Source organism: Stegodyphus dumicola, chromosome 5 (genome assembly GCF_044657685.1).
Source record: "Stegodyphus dumicola isolate Sdum_Otavi_A_Nest chromosome 5, ASM4465768v1".
Taxonomy (NCBI): domain Eukaryota; kingdom Metazoa; phylum Arthropoda; class Arachnida; order Araneae; family Eresidae; genus Stegodyphus; species Stegodyphus dumicola.
Window position 1 is genome coordinate 210,860,445 of NC_140772.1, and position 13,558 is coordinate 210,874,002.

The window sequence follows — 13,558 nt, forward strand, 5'->3', positions numbered from 1 at the left end:
AAAAAGATCCTAGTATCAGAAGTAAAACATTCAAATAATATGTTTTCATTATTCTTCCAAACGTTCTCCAAAAAGTAAGAAATTCATCGCAAACTTTCTGTAAAATACATCCATTACATGTTAATACCATGGAGGCATTTTTCATTTTGTAACATATTTCTTAAATCTTCTAGAATCATGGGACAATAAATCTTGCCTTCAAATCCTTCTAAACTTTCCATGCTGCTATGTCTAAAATCCTAAACAAAAATTATACCTACCGATTCTGTAATAGCAAAAAGCCAGAAATATTTTGGAAAAAAAGGGGGGGTGTAAAATTAATTTTATAGAGAAAACTGAAGCATATTCTGAGACAATTACATGAGAAAATTCTTATCATGAAAAAATTAAAAAAGAAGATATTTTTAATTAATTACATAGTTATTTTGTTTTTGCTTAGAACTGTTTTGTAAATTGTGCATTATACCTTGTTTATTTTCCAGTTTCAAAATATTGTTAATAAGTTGCCAAAATGGAACTTTATAACATGATAATGAAAAATAAAAATGTTTCATTTTAATGTTATTTTTTAAATATGATTTCAATATATTACCATTATTTTAATGAAATTTATCAATATTACAATGTTAAAAAAAAAAAAAAAAATCCCGATCTCGGAATTAAAAAATTTCTATAAAAGTGGATCTTAAAATTACCAATTGTCAATGAGTCGCCAAATTTAGAACCGTTAAATCAAATAATTTACAAACCAAAAACCAAAAGTTGTTTAAGTGCTCTTTATTAGAAAAAATGAATTTCGAAATGCTTATGTTTCACTTCTTGCTCAGTGACTCGAGTATCCCACCATTTATATTAGAAATGGGAACAAATTATAACCCATGAATTTATTCAAAGATAACCATATATGTCAGTGAATCACCAAAATTATTCTTCCAAAATGCTAATTCACACTCAAAATGGCAGTCGGAAAAACAGACAGAAATTTTAGATGATTAAAATTAAGAACCTTCTGCCGACTTTGACTAAAATTAAGGACTTTTAAGGACTCAAAATCAATTCCAAAAAAACCTAAAGACCTTTTGAGGACTCTTAAGGACCGTACGAACCCTGGCCGAGGAAAAATATGTTGCCAAATTTAGGGCGATAGCTGCCAGGTTTACCAGCTGGAAATTCATACACATTTCGTATTTCTTTCACATTACATCTCTTATGGCTTTTGCAATGGTACATAACTTCATTTCATGCTGTTTTTGCAAACATCAGTGAAGGGAAAATATTCCTTTATTGTAAGAATGTAACAGCTTTATATTGAATGGTAAATTAAAAATGATCATTTTTTAATTTGAATTAAAAAAATTTCCATTTGAATGAAAAAAAATCACAAATTTTATTACTTGATTTTTGGGTTTGCTATATCATTTGGCAATAAATGCCACCAAAATTGGCAGTTAACTACTGACCACCCATAACAGTTATAAATACCTCTCTGTTTTACGCCTTTTGGTTTTACAATCATTTTTTTTTCATGTTTTGATATAAGTAATAGGAATATAATGCATAAATTCTTTTATTAATGTGCCAAGTTATACAATGCAAAAATTTTGAAGCTGAATCTAGCTCAGATAAAGATAAACAAATGCAAATCCTTCATTAGACATTTGCTATTCTGCTTATTGGAAGAAAAGTATATATTAAGCACATATGTATTGACAATTCTTAGCTCTTAAAAAAATAATTACATTTAAATTTAATATTTTGGAAACATAAGGGGTGGGAAAGATTTTTCAATCTTGTTTAATGTGGAAGTTTTTCTGTGGAATTAATGTGGAAGTTCACTCGTCTGTTTTTAACTACATTATTGCTTTTCATTGTCACAATTAATAATGCAAAAACTAAACTTAAATGAACACATACAAATAAAGCCCATAAATATTAAATACTCTAAACTTTTATAAATATTCATATATTTCTCCATGTGAGTGGTTACAGAATTTTAAAACAATCTAGAAATGGACAATAAAAAAAATCTTCCAACTTTTTAGAGTTAAGTGTTAGAAAATATTTTAGTTGAAAAAAATTACATTTCTTTGATAAAAATTCCATATTATGCTTGGTGTAATACATATTACATTAAAGATCTGTAATTAACAAAGCTACTGCATAGATATTAAATTATAGAAAGACAAAGTATATCCAAAAAAAATTTTTTTAATATTTTGAAGAATCAAAATTTTGTAGTTAATGTTTTAAAGTCTTAATCATTGATACACAAAAGTTCTATTAATACATGTATTCAATTTCAGCCCTACTAAAATAAAATTTTACAATCCTCTAAAAAAAAAAAAGAGGCTCACTTTGCAAAAAGTGATGCTATATGATTATTGATTTTTAATATTTGATACCATCTGTAGTTTTTAACAAACAAATTAATTAAATTAAGAAATCTATTCACTACAATGTGCAAGTTTCAAATTAACAGTATTTGAGTGATAAGACCACAACTAATAATTTGCTTTTCAATTACTATTGAGGGCTTATATCTAGAAGTATCTTTCATAACACAGAAATTATTCAATTTATTCATGATTTAAAAATTTCAAAATTAGTACTGCACATCTATGGAAACGCCAAGCATGCAATACAACATTTTCACAATATTGCCAATTTCACATTACCATTTTTATGGTGAGCACATTTAGTGTTGGCCCAAGAGTGGCTGAATGGATAAAAGTACTGATCATAAGAATTGTATATAATTCATCAATGAAGTCATTACACAAATCAAGATAAGTGTAATGTATAAGAGCACTCCGCAAGTGAATCTAAAAAAAAATGTTGAAATTCAATATAGTTGTAATTATTGATTGTCTCTAAAACTAGTAACTTACAGTGTTTTTTCAAATGCTCAAGAATTGTTTAAATTAACAGTGGCCACTCCTAAAGAGAACATTATATATAAGAAATGCAATAAAATATATTAGTGTAAATTTATTTCACAAAAATTTAAGAAAAAAAAAAAAAAAAAACCAAGAATCCAGAATTAGTAACTTTATTCATCAATGAAAACACTGAGAACTGATAACTTTCACAAATCAGCACTTGCATAATGTTTTCATATTTTAGAGCTAGTTTTATATATATATATAAATGTAATACAGTCAAAAGTCTTTAATCCGGACTTCAGAGATGTTCCGAACTTCGACGTTTTCGGATTATAGTTTTTTCTGGATTATAGATAATCAGTTTAAATCTGGTAAGATGGCAAGCAGAAATTATAAAATTAAAAATATGAAACCATAATTTATGAAATAAAGAGCAATTATGATCTAAAGAGTATCAAAATTTACAAAAAAAAGCTTAATATTTATTTGTTTACTTTATTACACATTTCTTTCAATGTGCGCATGCATAAAGAATACATTACGCATAGTTGAAATTAGAAAATTGCAACCAGAAAACTATTTAATGTGTATTCGTGATTTTTATAATGACGAGGAATTTGATTTAAATCATATCAAAGACGGAGTACATCGAGATGAAATACTACATTTGGTAAAGAATTATAAGCTGAATAGAATAAAAACATCTGCCCTGAAGATAAGGATAGTGCTGACAGATCAACTTCCAGTTTATTCCGTGCCGCAACATTCTCCCCCACCCCCGCAGAGCAGCGTGAAATTGATAAACAGATTTCGGAATGGTTAGAAAAAAAGGATATGCCTTTATCCATTTTTTGCAGCAATTCCACTTTTTGTTTGATGGACATTGAAACATGCTTTCGCTTTCTAGATCCTTTGGCAGCTCCAGAATCGGAAATTCTTTTTGACATAATCGAAAGTTCAAGCTTACTTTTATAAAATTGCTCTAACAGTCTGCAAAAAATAATAAGGCGGATCCAATTCAAAGATTAAGGAACAACGCAATCAGCAACATTAACTCAAATAGATAATTAGATCATTTTAGCTTAGCTTATACCGCCCGTTATACATTAAAAGTGCATGCATAAACGCATATACGCATGCATAAAGGTATGTGCATGTGTAAATGCATATGCACATGCATAAACGCATTCGCAGAAAGTTTGTAGCTTTGAGGTCCGGATTATAGATCCTTCCGGATTATGGACGTCCGGATTAACGACTTTTGACGGTATTAACACAATTTTGGAAGCATTGATGTAGGAACACTAAGACGTAGATGCATAGGAATGCTGATTGAGTACATACGTGAAGCTTAGACTGTCCATCCATTTTGAAGAATAAACAGTTGAGTCATATTAAATTCCTTTTTTATTTAAATTCACATTTTGTGGCCACAATCACTTGGCACTCCAAAGGTACCCATTTCCAGAACAATTTTGATACTATTGCAGAGCATAGCTGATTGCAATAAAGCGTCTTAACAAGATGAAAGCATAAGCAAGAAGAGCAAGTAATGCACAAGTAGAAGATGCATTATGTAAGATTGCATGATTAATTTAAATGATGCAGTTTAGACTTACAGCACTATTTTTAGGACAGGGAGATGCAGTTCCCAAATAAAATAAAAAATAAAAGATTTTATAGTGAATTAAAATTAGAAGTTTACTTTCATATTTTTTATCTTACATATATATATGTATGTGTGTGTGTGCTCTATCTATAACATATAACTTGATATAAAACTTTGTAAATTCTTGAAAAATCAATACACCACTTTTTCATATTTCATAGATTAGATCAGCGATTCTCAACCAGTGGTATGTAAAGAAACAAAGTATTTTTAACTATTAACTTCAAAAATCTCATGAAGAAAAAGAACAATTGATAGAAATTTCCTGTGATCGAACTCTAACTAAAGATTTCAAAAATAACACATTTGTTGATAACTGAACTGAAAAAAAAAAAAAAAAAAAAATCAAAGGCATTTGAAATAAAGTTATTAAATTTTTTCTGCCATTTTGCACAACCTATTTGAGTGAATAAGGACTTTTTTCCATGTTATAATGTTATATTTGACAAATAAATACAGAATAAAAAAAAAATGGATTCCTAATTTATGGTTAAAACTAAATGAAATAAGACCAGAGATAAACAAATTGATCTCCCTTAAACAGACCCAGATTTCACAGCAAATTTTAGAATGAAAATATTATAACTTAAATTGTGACGATTAAAATGGGGAACAGCTTTAGTATTGGTCCTTTTGGCGATTTTTTTATTTGGCGACAAACTTCGGTCGCCGAGGTAGACCCGGCTTTGAAAATCGGAAAAAAATAGCGGATTGTCAACACAACCCGATCTAGACTAAATAACAATCCTAAAAAATAAGCTCTTAATCAGAATAAACAGTCTTTCTCTAATTTTCAACATTTCTAGTACTGCTATGATAAATTCTTGAAATACTACTGTAAATGAATTAATGGCAATTTTTATGTTATGAGTAATGAAATTTACAAAATGTTAATATTTTTAATTACAAAATATAATGTATTAAACATTAATATTTTAAGTAATTAGTTCATATTTATATTTTATTATATTAGTACTTAGCTAATATTTTAAATTTACAAAAGGTTAATTTTTATGTTTATGAATAATGAAATTTACAAAAGGTTAATAAATGCATTTCAAACTAGTATATGTTACTTTAGTTTCTTAGATTAGAAAATAAAAAAATATTTCAAAGTGAAGGAAATCAAATTCAATTATAATGGGCAAGTTTTGTACCAGTGTTAGAAATATTTTTTTATGATTAAATATTGTAAATGGTAAAAATATTAAGAAGTATATATTTTTTAATCCCTCAATTTATTACAAGTAATTTATGATTATAATTTAAAAGCTAAAATTAAATTATCATAATGAGTAAATTTTGTACCAATAATAATACAACAATCATCGTAAATGATGATTTCTGTGAAAAATTCGAACAGTCATTGGAATCCACTAGTGGTGGAGTGATAGCCACTGAACAGTGGTAGTTCAGACTGGCTATATGAGAGTTTTAGTAGTTTTCCGTAGATGTAATGTGAATCTGAGCCAATTTCTCTTAAAAAGTACTTTATGAAAGCATCCTTCTTCTGCTAGCCAGCATATGTATTTATTTTCTATTCATAATTCTCTCTTATTTTCTTATTTCTTAATTCTAAATCTTACTTCTGAAGAGAAGAAGTGTTGCATCTATAGGTTGAAAAATATGGTCAATATGTTTGCAAAATCCTGTCAGTTTTGGAAAGCATTTAAATAAACTAAATAATTTGTATGTGATGCAAACAAAAATGCATTACACTATTTCATGTACTGAATTAATCAGGGAACAAAGTATATTGTAACGTTCCTTTATTTTGTAACCAGAGTTATTTTATGCTTGGGATCTTTACTGTCAATTTCCTCCATCCGTTTTCTTACCAGAATCCAAATGAAATTTTTATTTTGTAAAACAAACCGTGTTTTGCCTTTTGAGGCCACATTAATAGGTTGCTAGATAAGAAAAGATTTGTAGTCTTCAGCCTTGCATTATAATTGCTGATAGTTGAATTCCATGCCAGTTACGTTTTTAACCAACTTTGCATTAAATTGATTTGTGCAGCCTTTGGGCTACAAATTTATTTGAATTTAAAATTTTACATTTGAACTTAATTGTTATCATAAGTTATCTTGCCACAAGTGGTTGACTGAGTCATAAGCACAAAGTGTGCCTTCTGTTCTGTACATCTAAACTTTATAATAGAATAAAAGTATATCTTAACTTAATAAGAATATATCTAAACTTTATGATAATAACATTTAAAGACATTGAAATCAGTATCTAAGTGCTTGCCATGTAGTCAAATTTTTATATATAAATTGTACTCTTACTTTTATTATAGAGTTTTTATTACAAAAAATTCAGATTTCTGTTAGATAAAATGTTTAAGTAATGTAGAAAATTTGCATAAAATTTAAAATAAAAAGTCGACTGTTATGTCAACATACTATTAATTAAAGTAATAATACTCAGTGAAGGTTATTTATATACAGCTGTTAGGTTGTAAGATTTACAAAATTTGAGAACTCTAAATTATAAGCAATATATTCCATAATCTAAGCAACATTATATTTTTTATAGTCAGACAAATTATGAAAATGTTATAAAAGCAATAATGAAACCTGATTTGAACCTATGAATTCATGCAATTACACATCCCTATAGTTCTAATATGAGGTAAATAAGTATTTTTAGACCATGGTAATTTTGATCTCCTTAGCAAAGGAAACACCAAGAGTTTACCTCATGCTACTGAAAATGTGTTTTTTTTTTCCTTGGGTGGGTGGGGTGGAGTTTATAATAATATGCAGAGTTGACATATGAAAAAATGTCAAGACTCATGTGATGTAATATTAAAAGCACCAGTTTTAACTATCAAAAATTTGGCTTTTTAAAAAATATTTTAAATGTTGTGCTTTCCTAACACAAAAGTAACTTTAAGAAAAACACACAATTTATCCCTCCTGCCATCAAAGCTTTGATACCTATCAAATACGTTAAAGTTACGTGGACAGAAACGGCGGCATGTTTGAAGCTCAGTATTTAGGGTTACCAAGTTTATCATAATTTTTCATTTATCGCTCCAAAATATCGCCAAACAAATTTCTTGCCAAAAAGGACTAATACTAAAGCTGTGCCGGATTCTGTTATTAAAAGAAAATAAAAAAATATTTCAAAGTGAAGGAAATCAAATTCAATTATAATGGGCAAGTTTTGTACCTAAAATGGTAACCAATTTTTAATCTAATATTTTTTTATGTGTGCATATTTAATACAAATAATCAATAGTTTGTGCAAATAGCAAAATATTTTTTTTAATACAGTGTCTCACAAAAGTGATGGGACACTTGTGCTTTACAAAAGGAAAATGTAATAAAATTAATTAAAAATACATGTAAAAATTTTTTGTGGGTGTGTTTCATACTTTAGTAACAATTATTACATAACATACATTTTCTCAAAATATTAAAATATTAATTTAATAAAAATACAATTGTTTAGAACGGAGCAAAAAATGGCTCACATAAGTGATGGGACACTACGTACTATGCAACAAAAATCGTCTGAAGTAAGCAATAAAAATATCTTTTGGGGTATTTATTTTTACTCAAAAGCAATTGGCAATAATTTATAAAATCGTCTGCAGTCTTTCTCTCCAGTTTGTTTTGGAATTTTTGTGTTTTTTAGCTCTGTGCAGCCATGAATGCTAAACGAAAAGAAACTTTGCCTGAAATTCGAAAATTAGTTACTAATTTGCATATTGAACGTGGAAAATCTATTAGAGAAACTGCTGAAACAGTTAACTTCAGGGTTTAATCCTAGTATCCGGTGCACACAGGATTTAGCTACTTTTGGCGACTTTATGATGAGCAGTAAAAACGGGACATGTACAACGAGTAGTAAACGGGTAATTCAAAGAATATATATAGTTATATATAGTATATATTATGTATATACACACATAGTATTAGTGTATAGTATATAGAGGTTCTTTGGATCATTTTTGGTGTGGGTGATAATTTTCAAAATCGAGACGTTCTTTGGATCATTTTTGGTGTTGGCGATAATTTTCAAAATCGCGCCAAGGCTGCACCATATACTAGGATTTTACCAACTTCAGTCATTCAACAGTTTTCAATATCATTAAACAATATAAAAAGAATCGTATGATTTAGGATAAAAAGAAGACCTGGTCGACCATCAAAGCTATCCAATGGAATAAGCGAATTATCGTTCGAAATATTAAAAAAAATCCAAGAATGAGTGCTCCTAAATTTGCTGCTGATTTACAAGCATTATATGGAGTAATTGTTAATCCTGAGACTATTAGAAGAGCAATTCGATCTACTGGATATCATGGTAGAGCAGAAAGGAAAAAATTCTTCGTAAGTGAAAAGAATAGAAAACTCAGACTGGCTTTTGCAAAATCCAACATAAAAATAAGAATTCTGATTACTGGAATGAAGTTATATTTGCTGATGAGAGTAAATTTAATATATTTGGTTCTGACGGTAGAATCTTGGTGTGGAGAAAACCCAGAGAAGAATTTCGCAAGCAGAACTTGGTGCCAACAGTAAAACATGGTGGAGGAGGAGTTATGGTATAGGGGTGTATGTTGTCCGCTGGAGTTGTTAACCTTGTTTTTATTGACAGTATAATGGATCAGTACATGTATATTGACATTTTAAATCAAAATTTGAAATCTTCAGCAATTGAACCTTCATAACGATTTTAAATTCTGCCAGGACAATGACCCCAAGCACACTGCTTTGAACGTTAGACTCTGGCTGTTGTATAACTGTCCTGAAATAATGAAAACACCACCACGATCTCCAGACTTAAATCCCATAGAGAATATTTGGCAAGAACTGGAATCAAGAATTTGCAAACACACCATTTCTTCAAAACAACAATTAAAATCTATGCTTCAAGAAGAATGGGGTAAAATCACTCCAGAAATCACAAAAAAATTAGTCGAATCCATTCGAAGAAAATTAAATCATGTTTTAAAAGTAAAAGGAAATCCAACAAAATATTAAAACCTTTTAAAAAGTAAAGTTTTTTGATAAATATTTGACGGAAAAGTAAGTGTCCCATCACTTATGTGAGCCATTTTTTGCTCCGTTCTAAACAATTGTATTTTTATTAAATTAATATTTTAATATTTTGACAAAATGTATGTTAAGTAATAATTGTTACTAAATTTAAGTATGAAACACACCCACAAAAAAATTTACATGCTTTTTTAATTTATTTTGTTGCAGTTTCCTTTTGTAAAGCACAAGTGTCCCATCACTTTTGTGAGACACTGTATTTCTATTCAGAAACTGAAAAATAATTATTGTAAAATGTAGTGGTGGTACTAACGTTTTTCAATTTTTGTTTAGGTGGTATGCGTTAGTCAAAAAGCTGAGGACTGGATTAGAGTATTTAGTTTATGTAAAATGGAATTCGTAGGATATTCGCTTAAGAAGAAGGATGCTTTTGTGGAGGACTTTCTAAGAAATACTGACTCATATTTACATTACACACGGGGAAAACTAATAAAACTCCCGCTCAGCCAGCCCGGAATTTGAAACCAAGTCAAACTCCTTGTATTCAGCGCTCGATCACTGGTCAGTTATTTCATAGTTAACTGAAATTTTGCTCAACTTATTTCTAATTTTTGATACCTCAACGATTCTACTTTACAATAATATTCCTCCAGCAGTTCAGCGATCAATTCCTTTTCATCAGGTGGGACATAAGGATGTTCAGGAATTCTGTACAGTTTAGATGGAGCAGTGGGTAACCACATTGGTTTTCTTATAGGAATTTTCTTCCACCTCAGCTGCGTTGTGACTGGCACAGCAAGTCGAATATTCCCAAAGAAATATGGGGACCACACGCAAGGAAAACATTTGTTTAAAACAAATGCCATAGCTCAACAGTAATAAAAAATATAACAAACATACAGTAACAACAACAAAACATACGTTGCCAGACGAAGCTTTAATAAAACTATTAAAATTTTTAAAGGTAATATTTAGTTTCTGAATATTTCTCCTTTTTATTGTAAATAGTTCTCGAGGATTCTTTCAACTTTGATTTCACTCATATTTTAATATGTATTGGAGCATTTTTATGTTTACTACGTTCTTTGCCTAGCTTTTCAATGCCCAGATTTTTTTTAAGAGCTCGACGACTCAACTCATTATTATCAGCTATTATGTTGCTATGGTTACAAGGAGAAGCAGCAGATGTGTTTCGGCGGGTATGAGACTATGTATTAGTAATTTTGATATTTGTGATTCGAATATTTAAAACTAATACGATATACGAACCGATACGTCCATTAGATAAATCAAGTCGCTTTTTAACTCTTTATTAGAACCCTGATGTTTTCTATTTCTATCCGAGATAGCACAGGATTCGCTACAGGGGAAACAAAAGAAAAGTAAAAATATAGATATATTTTAAAATTGATGTTCCCTCTGAGTCTTCAAATGGATACAATTAAATGTATATCTCTTTGCATATAGGTCTGTCAAGCCTAATTTTGCACAAACTGAAATATTACAAAATGATGAGAAAAACTGCCAAGTTCCTCAAAGAGAAAGTGTTCAGGTAATGCAAATATTAAACACGTCGAGAAAAAGCAATAATTTTGATAAAAATTATTTTATAAATAATAGTGTTATCTCAGGTTTAAATCAACAGTTATTTTAATGTATACTAAGTAATAATTTTTTTCGGCTGATCTTTGGAATATGGTAACTGGTAGTTTGGCGACATTTTGGAGGCAATAAAGGTTACTACCTAGGACTTTGGTAATAATGTGAGAAGTACTCAGTTCCGATTATGCATTATTTTGTGTGAGGGAAATGAGAGATCATGAGATATGTCATGTGACATTAATGGACGAATTACAGTTCTTTAATCCGAAAAGGGGGATAATTTGGAAATCTCTAGTACTATATTATTTTGTATTAAGCTTCATTGTGTGTTGTGTGAAATAGTGGAAGTGTGCATGCCACGTAATGAAGATTCTGAAGATTAGGTAAGTTAGTATTTTTAATCATTTGAGGATATTATTTTTATGCATTGTTCTAAATGTAAGGAGTAAATAAATTTATATGGTATTATTGGAAAATTGTTATATTAGCAATGATTTAGTTTAAAGTAATTAGGATTGTAATCTAATTTTTATTAATTTAATGTATGTGCTTATTTATATTTTAAGTAGTGGTTTTTAATTTAATTATATTTTAATTTAATGATCATGGTTTTGTGAGTTATACGTTTGTAGTATTTTGGAATACGTTTGAGTAGAATACGATGAGTATTTTCATGCATTTTCATGAAATTTTTCTAATTTATGAGAAAAAAGCAGTGTACATGGATATAGTGAAGAGTGTGCGCAATGCCATTTTTGTGCAATTCTGGGAGGGTTTTTTTAAGTAAAAATAAGTCGACGTGTACATGGTTTAGTGATATTTTAATTAAATGATAGTTATTTTGTGAATTTTATGTTTGTAGGAATTTGGTATACGTTTCAGTTGAAGTAAATGTGCATGGAAATAATTTAAATATTTGACACTAAGTATTTGTAACCATTTGTAATGTTTGCGGTATGAATTCGTTGGTGACGTTTATAATATAATAGATAATTTAGAGGTAAAAGTTTTCGGATATTTTATTTATTTTATACGTGGAAATGTTCATCTTTGGAAAGGGTATATACTTTTTCGTGATCAGGTAATTTCATATATGTTATTTTTATTGGATTTAAAGATTCACAAAATTTTCATGCATTTTCGTGCAAATTTTTGTAATTTATGAGAAAATAGCAGTGTAGATGGATAACGTTAAGAGTGTGTGCAATGCCATTTTTGTGCAATCCTGGGATATTTTTTTAAGTAAAAATAAGTGGACGTGTAAATGGTTTATGTGTATGTGCTATTCTGAAAAACGCGCAAGGAATTTGCGATTGTGCACTTTTTCCCAATTTTGCAGTTAATATTTGTCATGATTAAGCAGTTTTGTTACATAAAATTTCTAGCATAAGTGTAATTCGACTAGTAGATTGTTGGAAAAAGTGTTCAGTAAATAAAAAGAAAAGAAACATGTCTTTACTTCGTGAAGATAAAATGGCGGCGAAAAAAAAAATAGAGGGTTGCTGTAGCAGAGTTGGTTGCCAAATTTTCGCCAAAAAATCGTTAAGTTACCATAATCCAAAGATCGAAATTTTTTTCAATATATTGAAATACTTGTATTTAATAAACTAAATCTAATAAATAAAAAAAATCTCTTTTCTAATAATTTATCTTATATATATATACATGCAAATACACCCCCCACACATGTAGAGGTTAGACAATGAAACATCTATATTTGTAAAACATTTTATGGAGGTTCAGCCGATGTTTAATTAACTAATATTTGCATTACTTTTGTCTTATGTCAATAAATGATGCATTGCTAAGTTTGGTAGCGCCCTAAGTTTATCTGCACAGTTATTTTAATTTTATTTTTATTGTATTAAAAGTATTTTGATAACTAAAAGTTTTTCTTCCCTGCACAGGATTTTTTTTTTTTTTTTTTTTCAGTATTAAAATGTCAAAAAATTACAAAAAGAAATTAGCTAAAATACCATTAAATTCAGACTACCTAATTCGATATTAACATATATTATTTCAGAATCAAATTACAAAAAGTTAAGTAATCTGAATCATGTATTAAAGAGTGAATTCAATCTGAAGTTCTTTTGAAATAGTGTCACTTCACAGTGTGAAAAATCTGTCAGAAACTCCCAGTTTTCATGGTGAACCTCTCGATTTTTCATCTTACAAAGTTTGCAGCTATGGGTTTGTGTTAGAGTGGAAAATGTTCAAATTCACTTTAATTTTCTTCAATTCATTTTATCTCTAGTTTTGTGATGTAAATTGATGTATTGCCATTTTGATATAAGGCAAATTTTGAACAATTTGATGGACTTGGTTAATATATAGTCATCGACAGTGATGTAATTTTTAAAAAAGAATCTGTGTTCTCAGACTCTTTTTATGAT

The 13,558-nt window shown here is 28.9% G+C and overlaps 2 protein-coding genes across 5 annotated transcripts in view; one reads left to right on the forward strand and one right to left on the reverse strand.

Moving 5' to 3' along the window:
• Positions 1-10,484, reverse strand: part of mRpS26 (mitochondrial ribosomal protein S26) — a 35,900-nt gene extending 25,416 nt beyond the window's left edge. Inside the window, exon 1 of the mRNA XM_035368289.2 lies at positions 10,182-10,484. Coding sequence (XP_035224180.1) covers positions 10,182-10,429 — 248 coding nt within the window. The 5' untranslated portion in view covers positions 10,430-10,484. The remainder of the gene's footprint in view (positions 1-10,181) is intronic.
• A 209-nt stretch (positions 10,485-10,693) lies between these two features.
• Positions 10,694-13,558, forward strand: part of LOC118196820 (cytoplasmic dynein 2 intermediate chain 2-like) — a 59,516-nt gene continuing 56,651 nt past the window's right edge. For 3 of the 4 annotated variants that reach the window (XM_085817627.1, XM_085817629.1, XM_085817630.1), the window contains exons 1-2: positions 10,734-10,945; positions 11,031-11,115. In XM_085817627.1, the coding sequence (XP_085673753.1) occupies positions 10,887-10,945; positions 11,031-11,115 (144 nt within the window). In that variant the 5' untranslated portion in view covers positions 10,734-10,886. Of the gene's footprint in view, positions 10,946-11,030; positions 11,116-13,558 lie in introns of all 4 variants that reach the window. The other variant, XM_085817628.1, reaches the window with a different exon arrangement.